This window comes from Boleophthalmus pectinirostris, unplaced genomic scaffold (genome assembly GCF_026225935.1).
Source record: "Boleophthalmus pectinirostris isolate CB_2022bp ecotype Guang Dong unplaced genomic scaffold, ASM2622593v1 HiC_scaffold_11, whole genome shotgun sequence".
NCBI classification, from domain to species: Eukaryota; Metazoa; Chordata; class Actinopteri; order Gobiiformes; family Gobiidae; genus Boleophthalmus; species Boleophthalmus pectinirostris.
This window is the reverse complement of record NW_026570994.1, coordinates 15,458,704-15,481,220: the sequence shown is the minus strand read 5'-3', so window position 1 is coordinate 15,481,220 and position 22,517 is coordinate 15,458,704. Positions and strand designations below refer to the sequence as shown.

Genomic DNA, 22,517 nt, shown 5'->3' with positions numbered 1-22,517 from the left:
CTGGAATTGCCAATCTCTACTGAACTAAAGGTAAAAAAGGAGTTGTTAACTTGAAAACTACCACTACTTGAAATCACAAGGTGGAACGGAGCGTTTTGAGCTTTGAGCATCCAAACTTACAAGAGTCCATTTTGAATAATTACAGGACCTTTAAATTAAAATTGGTTAGCATGCCAATTACCTAAATGCTAATAATAATAATAATAACACATTTTGTCCAACTGATCAAAGAGTTCAGTGCACATTAGCTGATATAGTACAATTTGTCAAGAAAAAGTACATTATCAAAGGAAATAATAGATATTTTAAGAGAGCAAGACTTCTTAAATATAGCTGGAAGGTCCAAAGTTATTCCTCACTTACCTTGTTTTAGTAGTAGTTTAGTAATAGGTAGTAGAAGTAGTAATAATAGATAGTAGTAGTAATAATAGGTAGTAAAAGTAGTGGTAGTAGTAGTAATAATAGGTAGTAGCAGTAGTAGCAGTACCATTTAGTAGTAGCAGCATTTTGAGTAGTAGTAGTAGCAGTAGTATTTGTAGAAGTAGTAGTTGTAGTCATAGTAGCACTTAGTAGCAGTAGTAGTAGTAGTAGTAATAGTCGTAGTAGTAGCAGTAGTAGCAGTAGTAATAGTAGTAGTAGCAGTAGTAGTAGTAAGAGAAGTAGCAGTAGTAGTAGCAGTAATAGCCGTAGCAGTAGCAGTAGTAGCAGTAGTAATAGTAGTAGTAGCAGTAATAGTCGTAGTAGTAACAGTAGTAAGCAGTAGTAGTAGTAATAGTAGTAGTAGTAGTAGTAACAGTAGTAGTAATAGTAGTAGTAATAGTAATAGCAGCAGAAATAGTAGTAATAGTAGCAGTAGTAGTAGTATTAGTAGCTCCATTATATTAAATACATTTTCTTTTATTGTACACGAAGTGAAACAAAACAATTTTCATCTCAGATCCGTGTTCAGGACAACAGAGACAATATGATTAGTATTGGAGATCAGATTACAGCCCTATAGAAAATACACTATAGAGGAGCCTGTGCAAAGCCTGTGGTACGGAGAGATTACACAAGATGGACGAATGGTATTGATTTTAAACACTAATAAAGATGTAAAATTACTTGAGAGATGGGGGAGACAGAGATGTTATCAGGTTGTATAGCCAGGGGCAGTTACAGGGGCAGTAATGGACATTTCCGGTCATTAATCATCATTACAGGAAACTGCACAAGGCAATGTGAAGTGTTCAGTGTAGTAGCAGCAGTAGTAGAAGTAGTAGTAATAGTAGTTGTTGTAGAAGTAGTAGTAGAAGTAGTAGTAGTAGTAGTTGTAGAAGTTGTTGTAGAAATAGTAGTAGTAGAAGTAGAAATAGTAGTAGTAGAAGTAGTAGTAGTAGTAGTAGTAGTAGTAGTAGTAGAAGTAGTAGTAGTAGTAGTAAAGTAGTAGTAGTAGTAGAAGTAGAAATAGTAGTAGTAGAAGTAGAAATAGTAGTAGTAGAAGTAGAAATAGTAGTAGTAGAAGTAGAAATAGTAGTAGTAGAAGTAGAAATAGTAGTAAGAAGTAGAAATAGTAGTAGTAGAAGTAGAAATAGTAGTAGAAGTAGAAATAGTAGTAGAAGTAGAAATAGTAGTAGTAGAAGTAGAAATAGTAGTAGAAGTAGAAATAGTAGTAGTAGAAGTAGAAATAGTAGTAGAAGTAGAAGTAGTAGTAGTAGAAAGTAGTAGTAGTAAGAAGTAAAATAGTAGTAGAAGTAGAAGTAGAAATAGTAGTAGAAGTAGAAATAGTAGTAGAAGTAGAAATAGTAGTAGTAGTAGTAATAGTAGTAGTAGTAGTTATGGTCAGGGTCACTAATGTTTACTCTCTCTCATGAATCATCATTATTGGAAGCTGCCCAGGACAAAGTGAAGTGTTCAACAGAAGCAGTAGAATCATAGCAGTAGTAGTAGTAGTAGTAGTAGTAGTAGTAGAAGTAGAAGCAGTAGCAGGAGTAGTAGTTGCAGTAGTAGTAGAAGTAGCAGTGGTAGTAGTAGAAGTAGTAGTAGTAGTAGAAGTAGAAGTAGTAGTAGTAGTAGTAGCAGAAGTTTACTCTCTCTAGAATCATCATTAGAAACTTAGCAAAGTAGTAGAAGCAGTAGAATATAGCAGTAGTAGTAGTAGTAGTAGTAGTAGTAGTAGTAGTAGTAGTAGTAGTAGTAGTAGTAGTAGTAGTAGAAGTAGAAAGTAGAGTAGTAGTAGAAGTAGTAGTAGTAGAAGTAGTAGTAGTAGTAGTAGAAGTAGTAGTAGTAGTAGAAGTAGAAGTAGTAGTAGATGTAGTAGCAGTAGTCACTAATGTTTACTCTCTCTCATGAATCATCATTACTGGAAACTTCCCACGACAAAGTGAAGTGTTCAGCAGAAGCAGTAGAATCATAGCAGTAGTAGTAGTAGTAGTAGTAGTAGTAGTAGTAGTAGTAGTAGTAGTAGTAGAAGTAGAAGCAGTAGCAGGAGTAGTAGTGGCAGTAGTAGTAGAAGTAGCAGTGGTAGTAGTAGAAGTAGTAGTAGTAGTAGAAGTAGAAGTAGTAGTAGATGTAGTAGCAGTAGTCACTAATGTTTACTCTCTCTCATGAATCATCATTACTGGAAACTTCCCACGACAAAGTGAAGTGTTCAGCAGAAGCAGGAGAAGCATAGCGGTAGTAGTAGTAGTAGCAGTAATAGCAGAAGTAGTAGTGAGAAGGTAGTAGTAGTAGTAATAGTAGTTATGGTCAGGGTCAGTTACATGCCTATTCTCTCTCATGAATCAACATGACTGAAACTGCACAGGACCGAGTGAAGTGTCCTACAGAAGCAGAAGAAGTGTAGTAGTTGTTCAAGTTCAAGTTCAAAGTTTATTGTCAGTTCCTCATACAAAGAATCAAAATTGTCTTTCTCATTATCCCATGTGTAATAAATAAATGGTAAATAGTGCAAAACTGTCTTTTTTTTGGGTGGGTCGGGGGGGTCTGAGTCCAAGTGTGCTTTGGGGAGTTCTGTTCTTGGGGAGACGTCGGTTTCCTAACTTCCTGGCAGTCTGGTGTTTGTAAAGGGGACAGAGTTCAGCATCCTAACAGCCTGGTGGACGAAGCTGTTAGTGAGTCTGGTGGTGCGGGAACAGAGCCTACTGTACCTCCTCCTGAAGAACAGGAGGCTGAACAGATTGTATGCAGGGTGACTTGCACTTTGCGGGTGGGGCAGATGGAGTATATGTCTTGGAGAGAGGGGAGTGGTGCACCAGTGATCTTCCTGGCTGTGTTCACTCTGCATTTCAGGGCTTCAGGCAGCTTCCACCTCACACAGTGACGCAGCTGAAAAAGATGCTCTCAGTGGTTCCTCTGTAGAATGCGGTCATGGTGGGTGTTGAGGCACTTGCATGCTTGGGTTTCCACAGGAAGTAGAGGTGCTACTGAGCTTTCTTCATCCCTGATGTGGTGTTGGTGGTCCAGGAGAGGTCCTCACCGATGTGCACCCTCACTCTCTCCACAGCAAGCGCCATCAACGGTCAGCGGCAGGTGTTGGGTTATCGGAAGTCGACAGCAATCTCCTTAGTTTTGGAGGTTGTTGTCCCTGCACCACGTGGTCAAAAAGTCTCCCTCTTTCCTGTACAGAGTCTTGTTGTGCTTGATGATGAAACCCACCAGAGCTGTGTTTTCCATGAACTTCACAAGGTGGTTGGCGTTGTGGTTTGTTGAGCACTCATGAGTCAGGTGGGTGAAGAGCAGAGGTCTGAGCACGCAGCCTTGGGGAGCCCCCGTGCTCAGAGTGATCGTGCTGGAGGTTTTGTTGTCATCACGTACTGCCTGTGGTTTCTGGCTGAGGAAGTCTAGCAGCGAGTTGCAGAGGTGTTGAGACCAGCTTGTCGAGTTTGCAGATGAGGTGTTGTATTATGGTGTTAAATGTGGAACTCAAGTCTATGAACAACATTCTCACATAGTAGTAACAGAAGTAGTAATAGTAATAGTAGTAGTAGTAGTAGTAGTAGTGGAAGTAATAGTAGTAGTAGTAGTAGTGGAAGTAATAGTACTAGTAGTAGTAGTAGTGGAAGTAATAGTTCTAGTAGTAGTAGTAGTAATAGTAGTAGTAGTAGTAGTAGTAGTAGTAGTAGTAGTAGTAGTAGTAATAGTAGTATAGTAGTAGTAGTAGAAGTAATAGTTGTAGTAATAGTAGTAATAGAAGTAATAGTAGTAGTAGTAGTGGTAGTAGTAGAAGTAGTAACAGTAGTAGTGGTAGTAGTGGTAGTAGTAGAAGTAGTAGTAGTCATAGTAATAGTAGCAGTAGTAATAATAGTAGTAGTAGTAATAATACTAATAGTAAAAGCAGCAGCAGCAGCAGCAGCAGCAGCAGCAGTAGTAGTAGTAGTAGTAGTAGTAGTAGTAGTAGTAGTAGTAGTAGTAGTAGTAGCAGTAGCAGTAGCAGTAGCAGTAGCAGTAGTAGCAGTAGTAGTAGTAATAGTAGTAGTAGTAGTAGTAGTAGCAGTAATAGTAGTAATAGTAGTAGTAGTAGTAGTAGTTTGGGTCAATTACAGGAACATTAAAGTTTATTCTCGTGACTGAACATTACAGGAAACTGCACAGGACAGAGTGAAGTGTCCTACAGAAGCAGCAGAAGTGTTTCGTTGTTTCATTGTTTTGTTAATGCGTCTCAAGTGCTGTAACAGGATCAGGAACGACACTCGAGTATTTGCTGTGTGAGCTTTTTCTATTTCCCATAATGCACCATAATGAGTCTATGGCACAACAATCTAATAAAACATATGTTAATAAATGAATGTAGTTTATTCTAGTTGAATAATTAAACACTGCTCGCGCTTTGTGGTTTTAGGAAATAAGGATTGTATAAAAATTAACTGCCTATTATTATCAGTTTTAGTTCATTTGGAGGAAAAATAATTACTTTTTTTTTTTACAAACTCATCCACAGTTTTGTTTGACTTGATAAGAGAACAGTGTTCAAATAAAACTTTAGTCATATTCATTTACTTAGACAGAGTTCTTCTCTCAAACTGTAAAACACTCTGTTCCACATTGTGATGCCACGTGGTGATACAGGAAGTGCTCGACAGTGTTTTAAAACTCTGTACACCTTCACTAGAATCATTTGGATCATTTCAGCCCTGGACATGCCAATCTCTATGAAACAAAGACGGGTACAAAGTATATTATAAAAATTTTACAACATGATTTAAAGTTGACAAGAGTCAATTTTATGTAACATAGGAAATTTAAATAATCCTAATTGTCCAGAAATCAGATAATAACGAGATTTTGGGCTGCATGTGAACATAGGCACTGTTTCCACTAGGGGAGTGCAAAAATATCGAAATATTGATATATCGTATTGTCTAATGTGATCGACATATCGCCACAAGTAGTTTTTGGTATATTTTACTAAATTATTTAGTTTCAGCGCTACAGTTTTGTTTCTTCTTTAGTGGAAGGAAACTCATTTATGCAACACATTTGACATTTTCACTGTTTTGTTGATTAAAATGTTTGTGTTTCATATTCACAAGAAGTCATTTAACAAAGACTTTTAGTATTACAGCCATGATTTAGCGATTGTTTTTACTGAGCCGTATCAAATTGATTTGAAATGTATCTTATCGAATTGAAAGTGCACTGTATCAAGATAGGTCTTGTATCGTGGCCTATGTATCGAGATATGTATCATATCGTGCCCTATGTACCAAGGTATGTAACATATCGTGGCCTATGTATCGAGGTATGTATCGTATCGTGGCCTATGTATTGAGGTATCTATTCTATCTTGGCCTATGTATCGACGTATGTATTGTATCGTGCCCTATGTACTGAGATATGTATGGTATAGTTGCCTATGCATCAAGATATGTATCGTATCATGGCCTATGTAATCAGGTATGTATCGTATCGTGGTATGTATATTGTATCGTGACCTATGTATCGAGGTATATTATGTATCGAGGTATGTATCGTATCGTGGCCTATGTATCGAGGTATGTATCGTATCGTGGCCTATGTATGTATGTATCGTATGTATCATGTATCGTATCGTGGCCTATGTATATGTATCGTATCGTGGCTATGTATCGAGGTATGTATCGTATCGTGGCCTATGTATTGAGGTATGTATCGTATCGTGGCCTATGTATCGAGGTATGTATCGTATCGTATGTATCTATGTATCAAGGTATGTATCGTATCGTGGCCTATGTATCGAGGTATGTATCGTATCGTGCCTATGTATCGAGGTATGTATCGTATCGTGCCTATGTATCGATGTATCGTATCGTGGCTATGTATATGTATCGGTATGTATCGTATCGTGGCTATGTATCATGTATTGTATCGTGGCCTATGTATCAAGGTATGCATTGTATCGTGACCTATGTATCGAGGTATGTATCGTATCGTGGCCTATGTATCAAGGTATGCATTGTATCGTGGCCTATGTATCGTATGCATGTATCGTGGCCTATGTATCGAGGTATGTATCGTATCGTGCCTATGTATGTATCGTATCGTGGTATGTATCGTATCGTGGCCTATGTATCAAGGTATGCATTGTATCGTGGCCTATGTATCGAGGTATGTATCGTATCGTGGCCTATGTATCGAGGTATGCATTGTATCGTGACCTATGTATCGAGGTATGTATCGTATCGTGGCCTATGTATCGAGGTATGTATCGTATCGTGGCCTATGTATCGAGGTATGTATCGTATCGTGGCCTATGTATCGAGGTATGCATTGTATCGTGACCTATGTATCGAGGTATGTATCGTATCGTGGCCTATGTATCGAGGTATGCATTGTATCGTGACCTATGTATTGAGGTATGTATCGTATCGTGGCCTATGTATCGAGGTATGCATCGTATCGTGGCCTATGTATCGAGGTATGCATCGTATCGTGGCCTATGTATCGAGGTACCTATCGTATTGGCAACCTCTTAATGATACCCAGCCCGAGTTTCCACTGTACCCCAAAACCGTTTTCTTAGCAATAAAACGTTCACCACTCTGCCGCCGCTGCTCCCGTATTTATGATCTCCCAGTTTTACAGAGCCGCTCCCATCCAGCTGAATAGTCTCCCAGTAATTAACTCTGTATGTGTGATTAGCAGAGAAAGGCCAGGGCTGTATTTCATTATTAACGAGTGCTGGAGCTAAACAGAGGCAGGTGTGGGCCCATTCAAACACAGATGTAGAGGAGGAAGCACTGCGCTGTCTGACTCACAGATAAATGAGGTCACTTTAAACCACTGTTGTTTCACTGGAACAAAGCCATATGCTCCTGTCGCCCACGGTAACGCATTTATCACACACATCACTACACTAAAGACACACGACAGTAATGTATGAAGTACAGTAGTAGTACAGTAGTAGTACAGTAGTAGTAGTAGTTGTAGTAGCAGTACTAACAGTAGAAGTTGCAGTAGTAGGAGCAGCAGCAGTAGCAGTAGTAGTAGTAGTAGTAGTAGTAGTAATAGCAGCAGTAGCAGTAGCAGTAGTACTAACAGTAGAAGTTGCAGGAAAAGTAGTAGTAGTAGTAGTAGTAGTTGCAGCAGAAGTAGCATCAGTAGTAGCAGTAGTAGCAGTAGAAGTAGCAGAAGTAGTAGTTACAGTAGCAATAGTAACAGTAGAAATTGCAAGATAAGAAATAGTAGTAGTAGTAGTAGTAGTAGTAGTAGTAGTAGTAGTAGTAGTAGTAGTAGTAGTAGTAGTAGTAGTAGTAGTAGTAGTAGTAGTAGCAGCTCCATTATCTCAAATCGATTTTCTTTTATTGAACAAACCAAACTAATCTTTATCTCAGATGTGTATCCGGGACAACAGAGCACCAAACATGATTAGTATTGGTCTAGATTAGATTACAGCCCTATAGAAAACACACTATAGACGAGCCTGTGGTACAGAGAGATTACACAAGATGGACCAATTGTATTGATTTAAAAAACTAATAAAGCTGTAAAATGACTTAAGAGAGTGAAATTAAAGCGGATTGAGAATGCAAAATGGGCTTTTCAGAGCTTTTAATCATGTTATAGTTGTTTTTCTTCTCAATTACCTTCTCAAAGTTGTATTTGGAGACATTCGTGTATGTTTGAGTAATTTTTAATTGCTCATTTTCAAGACACGATATTGCCAATCAACTCAATCAACTCGCCCACTACTCTATACTTATTTTGCGCTCCAATTTTATTTTCTTAATCTGTGATACACGAAGGATTCGGCGACGTATCACAGTGTTTATAGCCTAGACTAATTCATGAAACATGTCCTCTCAAGGGCTTTTAAGAGTTCAGATTTCACTAAAAAGCAGCGGGATTATTGCGAGAAAAAAACGGTAAATAGAGTAAATTTTTCAAGCGAATCAACCAGGATAAAAGCTGTCACAAACTTAGAAACTCATGCAATCACATTTCACTGTTTCTCAGCGTTCATGGTCCTGTTTAAGAGTTTGAATTTGAACTAAAAACTCACCTGTTGTAGTTTGAACCAAGTCTGCTCTTTCTGGTCAGATTGTGTTAAACTAAAAATCAAATTAAAGGTCCTATATTAAGCAAAATTCACTCTTGTGAGCTTTAAGCCATGTTATAATGCTGTTATGTCTTCAAAAACATACCTGAAGTTGAGTTTTATTTCATTCACACATGTTTGAGTAGCCCCTTATCCTTAATCCCTCTCTAAAACTCAAAATGCTCTGTTCCACCTTGTGATGTCATGAAGCAATAGTTTTCACCAACCTTTTACCTTTTGGTCAGTAGAGGTTGACAGTTCCAGGTCTGAAATCATCTAGATGATTCTAGTGAAGGTGTGTGGAGTTTAAAAACACAGTGGAGCACTTCCTGTATCACCACAACAGGGTTTTTTTTTAAGTTTGAGAGAAGAACTTACACTGAAACGAATCACCATATCGGAAACAATTTGCGTCCAGACACGTCGTTTCTGTGTCCACAATCAAAGCCTTCCCAATCCACACAGTAACGCAAAACCGCCTGAAACGCTAATCACATGACTAGGCTGGCGTCACGTCATCAGAACGTCACGGGCGGTAAAAACAAAGCAGAGTACCGTGTCTGAAGTTGCAGCAGCCGATTTTGAGCCAAGGAAGATGGCAAGCGTGAAAACAGTCTTTTCATGGACTGATGACGAGGTTCAGTTGTTAATGAACGTAACACTGGATTATAAGATGAGACGATTTAAGACGAGCATGACTAAACTGTTTCCCGTTTGTCTGTGGTTTGTTTAAACTGTTTTCCGCAACAGCGTCACATGACCGATGTCACAAACCCAGCGAATCAGGAAGGCGCAAATCACAGTGACATGGTACAAAAAGGACGGCAACTAGAGCTCCTACGTCAGCGTATCAGCGTTTTCAGGGGTACACACGGTGCCAGATCAGATCCATTCTCAGATGAATTCGTGGGAGCTGGCGGCACCAGATCGTTCCGTCTCTGGAGCCGTTTTCCATCGGATTAGTGTGGACGAACACTGCATCCACAACGAAAACGACTCAAATACGTCCTAGTGTGGATGGGGTTTGTGTTTTCAACAGGTGTGAATGAAACCAAACACAACTCCAGGTCTGTTTGTGATGAGGAAACGACATTATAACATAGATCAGGAAATATCGTAACACGGGCGTTTTAAAGTACCCGGAGGTTGTAGCGTGCTGCCTGAGACTTGTGTAGTACAATACTTACAGCTAGTCTTTCTGTTCCCCTGTGGTTGGAAGTGATGCCTCTAGTTTTAACACAGAGCCAGAGCCGATATCATCTCACCCTGCTGCTCTTAAGGCCGCAGAGAGAGAGAGACAGACTCCGGCTCCAGGACAAAGGGGCTAAAGAAAAGTACCAGGACCTCAGACACACCGGGAATCACCTGTCCAAAGGGAATACTGGGATAACATTACACTTTCTCCGAGCTACAGGGAGAAGGTCAACCCCCAGTGGAGAGAGGGGCCTCCGCTAAGGGGGATTCTACACAATACATGACTATCCCCGTACACATGTATTGACAGCGATGGGATCAGAGTACTGCCTTCTGAATACATAGAATACATTTACATTGAGTTAAAAAAAAAACATGATATAATTACTAATAGCTTTATTTTTGTTGTTTGTGCATTTGTTTATGACCAATTAGAGACTAAAAATCACACGTGCAAGAGCTGTTTTCTAGTTTTCTCAATAATACTGTGCAGTTTAAAGTACAGTCATTTATAAAAGTAACTGTAATCTGGATACAGCCAAATGAAAAAGTAACTCAAAGGGACTCAAAAACTGTATCCGGAATATGTATTTTCGGTGCATGTATTCAGTTATTTCCCAACAATGTGTATTGCTCAATCACGGTTTTCAGTTTAATATTTTGTTGTATTAAAATAGTGCTTTGAATATTATTTTCCTGAACATAAACAACACAGGCTTTGAGTTAATGAAGTTTAACACACAAAAAGTCGAATTTCTTTCTCAAAAGTCTGAACTCTGCTCCAATAAAACACATGCTTTTACTCGTGCACTCTGATCTGAATCCTTTTTCTATTAATTACACAGACCTATTTAAGTTCTTTTGTTGGGAACACTGCTACTGCTACTACTACTGCTACTGCTACTACTACTCCTGCTCCTGCTACTACTGCAACTACTCCAATTCCAACAACTACAACTACAACAACAACTACTACAACCACTACTACAACTCCAACTGCAACAACTGCAACAACAATTCCAACAACTCCAACTACAACTACAACAACAACTACTACAACCACTACTACAACTCCAACTGCAACAACTACTCCAACTACTACAACTACAACTACAACTACAACAACAACTACTACAACCACTACTACAACTCCAACTGCAACAACTACTCCAACTACTACAACTACAACTACAACTACAACAACAACTACTACAACCACTACTACAACTCCAACTGCAACAACTACTCCAACTACTACAACTGCAACTACAACTACTACAACTACTACTACTACTACTCCTACTCCAACTACAATTCCAACTACAAAAACTAGGCAAGGCAAGTTTATTTGTATAGCACAATTCATACACAAAGTAATTCAAAGTGCTTTACAGAATAAGAAATACATTAAAATCATAATAAAAACAAATCAAAACATAAATAATCATAAAGGTTAAAATTAAAAAAGAGAGACATAAATTGGAGAGAAGAGTGCGGAATGAAAACCTTTCAGTTCGCAACTACTACAACTACTACAACTACAACTACAACTACAACAACTACTACAACTACAACTACAACTACAACTACAGCTACAACTATTACCACTACCACTACTACTGCTTCTGATGCTGCTACTATTACTGTCACAATCATAAGTACTTTACTGTAGTATACTGTTATAAATGTATAATGTTTGCTTTTACTTGAATAAATAGTTATAATGTTAAATCTAATGTAACAAGGGAATTATTATAAGGTTTTACTGAAAATAGATTCCACTTTGTACAACATACGCAATTAAGAAACATATTGTGTTTTAAATAAATATTTTATTGTACTAATGAGCTCCTGTCTCTAGAGAATTACACAAGTTTTCCTCATTCCAAGTAAGTAGAAAACAAAAGAAAAGTTGAGGTGAGGCTTCGAAATGATACTGAACAAACTGAATAACAAATACTGCTACTTCAAATTCATCTACACCAATAAACTGCCAAAATAAACTGAAAATAAAAGAGTTAAAAGCAAAAACGGGTCTGATGGCTGCAGCAGGAGCAGTTAGAGTGATAAAACCCTCATGTCCTACATTCATAATCACTCAAAATGGACTCTACTCCGGACCATTACTTTGCCTTTAATCCCGCCTGATGATGACTTTCCATTAGAAGCAACGCGCTGGATTTCACAACAACTTTTATACTTCGAATCAAGTGGAAAATAACACACATACTGCAGTAATGAGTATAACATGATAGCAGTACAGTTGTAGTGTTAAAAGTAGACGCAGTAATCACAAAAGCTGATATATAAGACGATTTTATACTAATATTTCTGACTGTTTGTTTAATTATTGATTTTTATGTTACTTCTAAATTGAAAACGCTTGAATGAGTAAAGGATTTTTGGTCCTGTTTGCTTGGCTTTTTCAGCAGTGGTGGGAGCAGAATCGCAGTACACACCTTTGGAGCTTTTGAGTCGATATGATATTCGATATTTGTTGTTGTTATTTAGGCTGAGTTCTTCTCTTAAACACAAAACACACCAAATTTTGATGTCACGTAGTACAAAACACAACTCCAGGTCTGTTTTTGAGGAGGTAACAGCATTTTATCATGACTTTAAGTTAATTAAGTTTAGGGCTGGGTATCATTGAGAAGTTGCCGATACGATATATAGGCCAGGATACGATACATATCTCAATACAGTGCACTTTCCTTTCAGTAGGATATATTTCAAATCGATTCCATACAGTTCAATAAAAAATAATAACTAAATGATGGATGTGATTCTAAAAGTCTTTGTTTAACCACTTCTTGTGCAAAGTGATTATGAAACACAAACATTTTAATCATCAAAACAATGAAAATGTCAAATTTGTCGCATAAACAAGTTTCCTTCCCCTAAATAAACAACAAAACTGTAGCGCTGTAACAAAGTAATTTAGTAAAATATACAAAAAAATACTCTTGTTGATACATATATATCAACAGAGCAGTCCCCCGATATCTAGGGCTGGGTATCATTAAGACGTTGTCGATACGATACATATCTCGATACAGTGCACTTTTGATTCAGTGCGATATATTTCAAATCCATTCGTTACAGTTCAATAAAAATAAAGGCTAAATCATGGCTGTGATACTAAAAGTCTTTGTTAAACCGCTTCTTGTGCAAAGTTAAAATGAAACACAAACATTTTAAATCATCCAAACAATGAAAATGTCAAATTTGTTGCAGCAACAAGTTTCCTTTCCCTAAACAAGCAACTAAACTGTAGCACTGTAACAAAATCATATACTAAAATATACCAAAAAATACTGTTGCCAATATATCGATACAGCAGTCCCCGATATCAATACTGTATCATCATATTAAGCGATACGATATATTGATATTTAGATATTTTTGAACACTCTTAATTAAGTTATGCAAACGTATAGTATTGAGAAAAAAAACCATTAAAATATCTGTGCCAAATATTGTGTACATTTTTAATATGGAAGCAATATGTGTAGAAATCCTCCTAACTAAATGTAATGTTCTTCTAAAAGTACTTACGGAACATGGTGTTGAACTGTTGTGGGTTGAGGTTCCACTTGCCCCACGGCGTCTTGTGGCCTTTAGACTGGGCGTAGTGGGCGTGGTTAAACTCTGGCTCCGTCCCGAAGGAGTCCAGCACCCTCAGCATGCACCTACACAAACGCAGAGACACAATAGTTTTATATATACGCAAGGATAACACCGGCTTTCGCACTTTACAACTTACACCCACTTAAAAATCAATAAAACTTTAACAGTGGCCATAAATCAGGTCTAAACAACACAGATCCGCAGATGCAAGACAAACAAAAGGCACCTATGCACAGAAACCAAACACGAAAACGAGTATCGAAACTTTGAGCAGGTGTCGATACTGAAAAAGTGCCTGTTTTTCAAGATATTTTTGAGCAATAAAACCTTTCACATTCACCGAATCTCTCCCAGCGGTCGTTTTTTGTGTTTTCCTATTTTTGCCACTTAAATTATTTTTCAGTTTTTTTTTTTCTTTGTTATTATGTTGTAATTTGTGAGCTACAAGTAATTTCCTTTGTGGATCATTAAGGTTTGTCTAAGCCTAAATCTTGAGACATTAGAAAGGCTTTTATACGATGCTATTATGTCACTAATTACATACACAAATTACACAAATTGCAAATGAAACAATGTCTGCGTAATTACACGACTTAGAAACATGTAAACTTTTAATTTCTTCCCGGTTTCGAGGTTTCTCCTGAAGCCTTTCCACATTCTGGTAAATGTTTGCATGTTAATTCTGTGTCGTGAGACCTACTGGACAGACTCAAAGTAGTAAAATCACACTCAGAGTTGTTCTGTACATTGTCCTCTCTGGTTGGAAGGGCATCTGTTTAAAAAAAAAAAGTGAGCATGTGACAGATTTACTGTAGCGACCACTGATATAGAGCAAAAAGCAAAAGGGGAAACTCATAAAATCACTTTTAATTTGGCATAGTTAACTCCCTGCAACTCAAAACATCCTGTATTTGATCAACTCTCCTCTTCTTCTATCTCCTCTGCTTTTCCTCTCTTCATCTCCCTCCCTCTGTCTACATCCTCCTCCACCTTCATCTTCTCCTTCTTCTCCGTCTCCTCCTTCGATTTCTCCTCCTTCTTGTCCTCCTCCTTCCCCTTCTTCTCCTTCTTCTTCACCTCCTCCTCCTTCTTCGCTTTCTCCTTTTTCTTGTCCTCCTCCTTCTTCACCTCCTCTTCCTTCTTCGCTTTCTCCTTTTTCTTGTCCTCCTCCTTCTCCTTCTTCACCTCCTCTTCCTTCTTCGCTTTCTCCTTCTTGTCCTCCTCCTTCTCCTTCTTCACCTCCTCCTCCTTCTTCGCTTTCTCCTTCTTGTCCTCCTCCTTCTCCTTCTTCACCTCCTCCTCCTTCTTCGCTTTCTCCTTCTTGTCCTCCTCCTTCTCCTTCTTCACCTCCTCCTCCTTCTTCGCTTTCTCCTTCTTGTCCTCCTCCTTTTCCTTCTTGTCCTCCTCCTTCTCCTTCTTCACCTCCTCCTCCTTCTTCCCTTTCTCCTTCTTGTCCTCCTCCTTCTTCGCTTTCTCCTTCTTGTCCTCCTAATTCCTCTTCTCCTTCTTCACCTCCTCCTCCTTCTTCGCTTTCTCCTTCTTGTCCTCCTCCTTCTCCTTCTTCACCTCCTCCTCCTTCTTCGCTTTCTCCTTCTTGTCCTCCTCCTTCCCCTTCTTTTCCTTCTTCACCTCCTTCATCTTCTTCTCCTTCTCCTCCTCCTCCTTCTCATCCTCCTTCTTCTCATTCTCCTCCTTTCCTTCTCATCTTCCTTCTTCTCATTCTCCTCCTTTCCTTCTACTCCTCCTCCTTCTTGTCCTCCTTCTCCACCACCTCCTCCTTCTCTTTCTCCTCCTCCTTCTTCTTTACCTCCTCCTCCTTCTTCACCTCCTTCTCCTCCTCCTCTTTCTTCTCCTCCTCCTCTCCCTTCTCTTTCTCCTCCTCCTTCTTCGCCTTCTCCTCCTCCTCCTTCTCTCTCCTGACCTTTCTCTTCTCTCCTCTTTCCCTCTTTCCTCCCCCCTTCTCTTGTCTCTTTCCCTTGCCTCTCTTCTTTCTCTCTATCCCCACCTCTCCTCTCCGTTCTCCCCTCTCTCCCTCTTTCCTCTTCTCTCTCTTTCTCTCCTACCTCTCCTCTCCTCTTCCTCTACGTCCTCTGTGTCTCTCGAGTTTTCACAGGAGAAAAGGTCATTATCGCCACTGACACTCGAGTCCCAAAGGTTGTGAAGTCATCTGCATAAACTATAAATAACAGCTTTCACTGCTTAGAATAAATAAACCTGAAATAAGTCCAGACCAGAATCTGATCCAATTGGACCCCAGATCCAAAAAGATGTCTCCACAAATTCCGAACAGACGTCCTAACCAGGTCGTGTCCAGATCTAAACCAGGACCAGGAAAATCGCAGTGGTCTCATATTCCAGACCTGTGATGATCTGACAACGGTGGAAAGGAAAATAGATTAAAAAAAAGCACTTTAGGACTTTCACGTAATGTTTCAGCTGAATCTTAACCAATTTCCAAGGAGCAAAACACTTAAATTTCAAAAGCAATTACCCTTGAAATCCTTTAAAACTAAGTGTGCGTGGTTATATCAAAATACTCCCAGAGGCTCCATTAGTTAACCGTTATGAAAAGTTTAAAGGTGCACAGAAAGGTTTAACGCTGTACTGTGAAACTTTCCAGACAAAACAATAATAGAATAATAGAAAAACATTTGACGGACGTCGGACGCTCCACCCGAAAAGTTACACAGCGCACATTTCAGATTTTTTCCAGTCATATTATCCGTCTGAAAGGGCGGCTACGAGCTACAGCCTTGAGACAAAACAGATGGGACGGCAGCAGACGCTCCAATTAATAAGATGGTTTATGCAAAATGGGAGAGAATTACATTTTAAATCAATTGTCAGAGAGATATGAAGCGCAGACAGCTGAGAACGAGCACATAGTGTTGTCACGATACGACAATTTAAAACTTGATTTCAATATTAAAGGTTGTATAGAGGATTTTTTTTTTTTAGTTTCAAATTGTCAATGAAAGTTTAAAATACTATTATGGAGATGCAGCCTTGTAATTATGATGACCAAAAAAAAAAAAAAGAATGAAAATCTATCAACTGTGGACATAGTGAGGCCAGATAAACATCAGCCAATAGATAACAAGGCTGCCTCATTTTCTATTGGCTCTTAAAGTTCGCAATCAAACTCCCTACGTTTCTAGTGTAACTGACTTGCCGGCGTGCGGGGATGACGTGGTTTATGCAGCGGTTTTTAGAGATTTTTTTAAACTTCCTCGCAGTTTGCACAAAGTTTGTTGAGATGGCGGACGAGAATCCACGACCAGTTCACCGCAAAAGAAAGTGTTTTTTGAGGTCGCTGAAAGAAGAAGAGAAGGGGAAAAGGAGCAAAGCCAAACTGAGGTGATTCTTGGAGAAGAGCTCGTCCAGCGATTGTGCAAATGACGCAGACAAAGGATCTAAAAACTGACGTGTCGGTCGCTAAATTATTTCTAGACAGGTCACTTCAACAGTAATTTTGAACATGCACTGGCTGTAAACAAGCATGATTTCTAGAGTAAGGAGGCGGGAGGAGATGTTTCTACTTAGGGACCTGTGGAAGAGGAAGGTGGTGTCACACATGCACAACAAGAGGAAAAAGGACTGTCGCTGTATTTCTTTTCCCTTAAAAATCCTCTATACAACCTTTAAGGAATAAACTCAATGTTCAATACCGATTCTGATACCACAAAGATATCTGTAGAGGAAAAATAACCCCCCAAAGCTGCAAACTGCAAAAACAAATACGCCAAAATCCACAAGGTCTTTTTTAATGAAGTGCAAAGAGGTAGGCAGTTCATGTAGGAACAAAGTGCTTCTACGGCATTTAAAAAAAAATCCCTGTATTCAAAAATAATAATTTAACTGTAAAATAAATAAAATAAAATAAATAATCCATCTTTTCAACTCAAGTCAAGCCCATCTTTGCATTAACCGCATGATAACCAGAACCATGAGATCCTTTAACAGAGGAAAGCGCTGTGAGGTATCCCACAATCCACTGCACGGATCAAACCCAACGTTTCCAAACACTATTGTACAAATTACACTGCAGCAGATTATTCATTAAAATCTAAACTTTACACTTTAACATTACTAAACTTTAACAACATATAAACCATAACGACTCTAGAAGCACATCAGCCCATTTCAGATTATAATGTGTTTAATGCAGCTTTGCCACATTTGTTTACGTTTTACAGGAACTAAAAACCACAAGGCTCATTTGCATAAACTGTAAGCACTGTTGGACTAAAGGACACGACTCGGTGGAATATGAGTGTTCTCTCTGTTACAAAGCATGTGCTGCTGATGGCCTTGACTGTACATGGTGGAAAAGGTTCATTTGCTGGCACCAACTTTCAGCATTCATGGCAGTAGATACCGGTCTCATACATACGACATGTCAGAATCCATATCAAGTTAAAAAATATCTTGATTTTAAATATCAAGATATCGCCCATCCCCAGCTCATATTACGCTGTTTTCTGATCTATGTTATAATAAAGTTTCCTCATCACAAACAGACCTGGAGTTGTGTTTTGTTTTATTCACACTTGTTTAATTAACGCACAAACCCTGCATATTTAGGTTATTCTCTCAAACTTGTGATGTCATGGGTAATACTAAAAGTGCTCCACTGTGTTACTAAACTCCACACACCTTCACTAGAATCATTTGGTTAATTTCAGCCCCGGAATTTCCAATCTCTACTGAACTAAAAGGTAAAAGGTAACTTGATAACTACTTCATGACATCATAAGGTGGAACAGAGCATTTTGAGCTTTGGAAATGCAGACAGACTGATAATGCAGGATGACTCAAACACACGTGAACGAAAACAAAACACAACTCCAGGTCTGTTTATGAAGAGGAAACAACATTATAACACGGTTTAAAGCTCACGCGAGACCTTTAATTTCATGTTGTAACAAGTATCTAGTCTCGATATTAGTTTAAGTATCTATAAGAGCCTGACTTTCGATACTTCTGACAACACTATAACCTCCGCACTTGATTCACTTTAACCACTTTGCGATTATTAGCTGTAAAACTGCGCTAGCGTAATATTCCTGACATATTTTCCGGCGCTCTTCTAATGCAGATAAAATTGCGGAGCCTCAACCCAATTACGTTTGAGCGTGAAAGGATTAAATGTGACGGAACAATGAGGAAACTCGGGAGCGGAGACAGAACAGGCTCCAGACAAAGCGCCGAGCATCTCCCATACAAATAAGGCTATACACTTTTATCACACAATGGCAAAGGAGTTATGGGATGTCGCAGAAATATAACGGCGTAATATATTATTCCATTATACGCTGTCTCAAAAGTCATTTAATATTAGGTGTTTGGTAAAAGTTTTCCAAAGGTGCACTGTGTAACTTCTACGATGGGATGTCGCAAAAAAATAATGGAGTAATATTGTATGTAATTACCTATTTTTCTATAACTGCCTCAAAAATGATGTAATATTTCGTGTTCAAGTGCAATTACGTAAAGGTACGCTGTGTAACTTTGACGGTGGGGGTTTGCGACACGCTTGTTTTCGCAGAGATGTCACTGCTTTGCCAGGAATGTTACACAGTATGGCATTAATTGTGTGTTTATTCAATTATGTGTGTGTCCTTATTGATCAGAAATACCTTGAAAAACATGTATTTGTACCGTGAGTGGGGTTGCCTCTCCACAGATGTGACTTGTAACTTTGGCGGTGGGGGTTTGCGACATGCTTGTTTTCGCAGAGATGTCATTGCTTTGACTGGAATGTTACACAGTATGGCATTAAACGGATCAGTTTTGTGTTTATTCAATTATGTATGTGTGTCTTTATTGCTCAAAAATGCAGGTATTCGTACTGTAAGCGGGCTTGCCTCTCCACAGATGTGACCTGTAACTTCGGCCTGGCAGGGACTCACATTTTGATCTTAATAGAGACCAAACCAGACCAAGTTACAGGTCAGATCTGTGGAGAGGTGACCCCACGCACAGTCGGAATGCCTGTTTTTTAGGTATTTTTGAGCAATAAAACCACCTGTAATTGAATAAAAGTAAGGCAGACATTTCTTATTCCTAACTTTCTTATTTCTTTATTTGTAAAGGGACAGCACATATTAATGAACATTTAAAATATGTAAAGATTATAGCCAGCGTGCATCATTTCTATCTTCAATCCCTCGGCAGGTTGATGTAAAATTATCTACAGGACAGGGAAAAGTACAACAACAATCACACAAAACTACATAACAACGGCACACTCACTGAGTCCTGCACGGGTCCATTTTTGGAGACCCGCACCTGCCCACACCCACACAGTCGTGGCGTAGTCTTGGTTTACTCCTGGTTTAGTCTTGACCTGCCCGTGTGTAATTACTGCCCTGTAATTCCGTAACGTTAAAACAATGCCCGTTTCAACAACTATTTGCCGGTCGCCCGTACATGCGATTTATTCATGTTCTGTTCATTTGAAGTTCAAAGTCAAGAGTTAAACCAACAACCCCTCAATATATATATAAAAAAAATGCTAAAATGAGCTGCACCGTGTTCCATGTTTGACCTGCTCGATAAGCCAAAGCACTTTTCCTAAACGGCACAGAGCAGTCACCTCTAGAGCTGCTTTTGTTGTCCGATTTCAATTTCTTTTCACAAATTCCATTAGAGGAGATGGAGCTAGATTATTAAAAACTTTGTATACGAAAATTTAATCTGAATATTTGATTGCGTTGTCCAAATTATGTCATATCCATAGAAACAAGCAGGTGACGAACCCCAAACTAAAAAGTAAAACTGTGCACCTTTAACAAAATGTAACACAAATTGGATACAAGAATATGTGCTTCTACCCCACGGAGCGTCTTCAAAAAGTGAAAAATAAAATCTCGAGAAGATGGCGATGGCCTTGCGCAGGGAATTGAGGGATTTGGGGGCTTTAAGGCAACAAAGGCAACTGAAGACAAACATAATACGAGACTTTGGGAGACGAGGAACAGGGGGAGAAAAAACAGACAGATAATGGATAGAGAGAGGGAGTCCTGGAGGAGAGACTGTGGAAGAGTTTAGTGGCTCTGAGCGCTTTAGTCGTACAGTAATGGAAAAAACATAGGCCCCACTATAAAATGGCACTGTATCAAGGATTCTTCAAAAACAAATGTGAGACTTTGCAGCTGATGTGTGAAGCTAACTGTAGGCACTGCTCTGTCTGAAGCTCTGTTACTCAAGTTTAATCTGATCTTTTTTTGTTTGTTTTTTTACCATGATGAATTACAACAGGTGAGAAAACCAGTTCTTCCAGTTCCAGATTAAACCAGTTCTAAACCAGGTCCAAACTAGTTCTAAACCAGATCTTAAGTAGGACTAAACCAAGTCTAATAATGGTCTAAAAGAGGTCTAAACCAGGTCAAAAACAGATCTTAACTTGGTCTAAACCAGCTCTAAACCTGGTCTAAAAGTGGTCTAAACCAGGTCTAAACCAGGTCTAAACTAGGTCTAAACCAGGTCTTAACTTGGTCTAAACCAGCTCTAAACCTGGTCTAAAAGTGGTCTAAACCAGGTCTAAACCAGGTCAAAAACAGATCTTAACTTGGTCTAAACCAGCTCTAAACCAGGTCTAAAAGTGGTCTAAACCAGGTCTAAACCAGGTCTAAACCAGGTCTAAACCAGGTCTAAACCAGGTCTAAACCAGGTCTAAACCAGATCTTAACTTGGTCTAAACCAGCTCTAAACCTGGTCTAAAAGTGGTCTAAACCAGGTCTAAACCAGGTCTAAACCAGGTCTAAACTAGGTCTAAACCAGATCTTAACTAGGTCTAAACCAGGTCTAAACAAGGACTAAACCACGTCGAAATCAGCTGTTTATTAAGTTTAAACTCAGAACTAAACCAGATCTGAAACAAGATTTTAGGAAGTTATAAGACATGCCAAAATCGGAACCTAAACCAGGACAACACTAGCATCTAAACCAGGACCAAACCAGGATCTAAACCAGTTCTGTACCAAGTCTAAACCAAGATCTTAGCTAGTTCTAGACCAGGTAAAAATCAGAACCCAAACCACGACTAAACCAAGGCCCAACCCAGTTCAAAACCAGATCTTAACCAGGTCTAAACCAGGTCCAAACCAGTTCTAAAACAGGTCTAAACCAGGTCTAAACTGGGGCTAAACCAGGTCTAAACCAGGTCTAAACTGGGGCTAAACCAGGTCTAAACTAGGTCTAAACCAGGTCTAAACCAGGTCTAAACCGGGGCTAAACTGGGCTAAACTGGGGCTAAACCAGGTCTAAACCAGGTCTAAACCAGGTCTAAACCAGGACTAAACCACGTTGAAATCAGCTGTTTATTAGGTTTAAACTCAGATCTATGAGGCATGTTAAAACCGGAAACTAAACCAGGACAACACGAGCATCTAAGCCAGGACCAAATCAGGACCTAAACCAGTTCTATACCAAGTTTAAACAAAGATCTTAGCCAGTTCTAGACCAGGTAAAAAACAGAACCTAAACCACGACTAAACCAAGACCCAACCCAGGTCAAAACAGAAACTAAACCAGTTCTAAACCAGCTCTAAACCAGCTCTAAACCAGCTCTAATCCAGGTCTAACCCAGATCTTAACTAGGTTTAAACCAGCTCTAAGCCTGGTCTAAAACAGGTCTAAACCACGGCGAAATCAGTCAACTGTTTATTAGTTGAAACTAGGATCTAAAACAGAACTAAACCAGGTTTGAAACAAGATTTTAGGAAGTTATCAGTCATGCCAAAACTGGAGCCTAAACCAGGACCAAACCAGGATCTAAACCAGTTCTGTACCAAGTCTAAACAAAGGTCTTAGCCAGTTCTAGACCAGGTAAAAACCAGAACCTAAACCAAGACAAAACCAGGGCCCAACCCAGGTTAAAATAGGATCTAAACCAGGTCTGGACCATGACATAAATCGGTACAAAGAAAAAGTCTAAACCTGTCAGTTCTAAACCAAATCTTCAAACTACAAACAAGGTCTAACTCAGGTCTATAACATGTCTTAACAGAGATCTTAACCAGGACCTGGAAAAACGCCTTGGCCTTGTATTTGTTATGGTATTTCCAGAGGTGTGTGGGTTTGACAATGGCACAAAGGAAAATACATAAAAATAGCACCTGGATTTTGCATTATGTAGAAATGAATCAACTTCTCAACTTCCTACAAAGACCACGGACGGATTTTCAGACAAAAA

At 39.1% G+C, this 22,517-nt stretch overlaps 1 protein-coding gene across 2 annotated transcripts in view; it reads right to left on the bottom strand.

Moving 5' to 3' along the window:
* Nucleotides 1-22,517, bottom strand: part of mgat5 (alpha-1,6-mannosylglycoprotein 6-beta-N-acetylglucosaminyltransferase) — a 177,644-nt gene that overhangs the window by 66,045 nt on the left and 89,082 nt on the right. For both annotated transcript variants that reach the window (XM_020917156.2, XM_055165367.1), the window contains exon 10: nt 13,247-13,380. In XM_020917156.2, the coding sequence (XP_020772815.1) occupies nt 13,247-13,380 (134 nt within the window). The remainder of the gene's footprint in view (nt 1-13,246; nt 13,381-22,517) is intronic.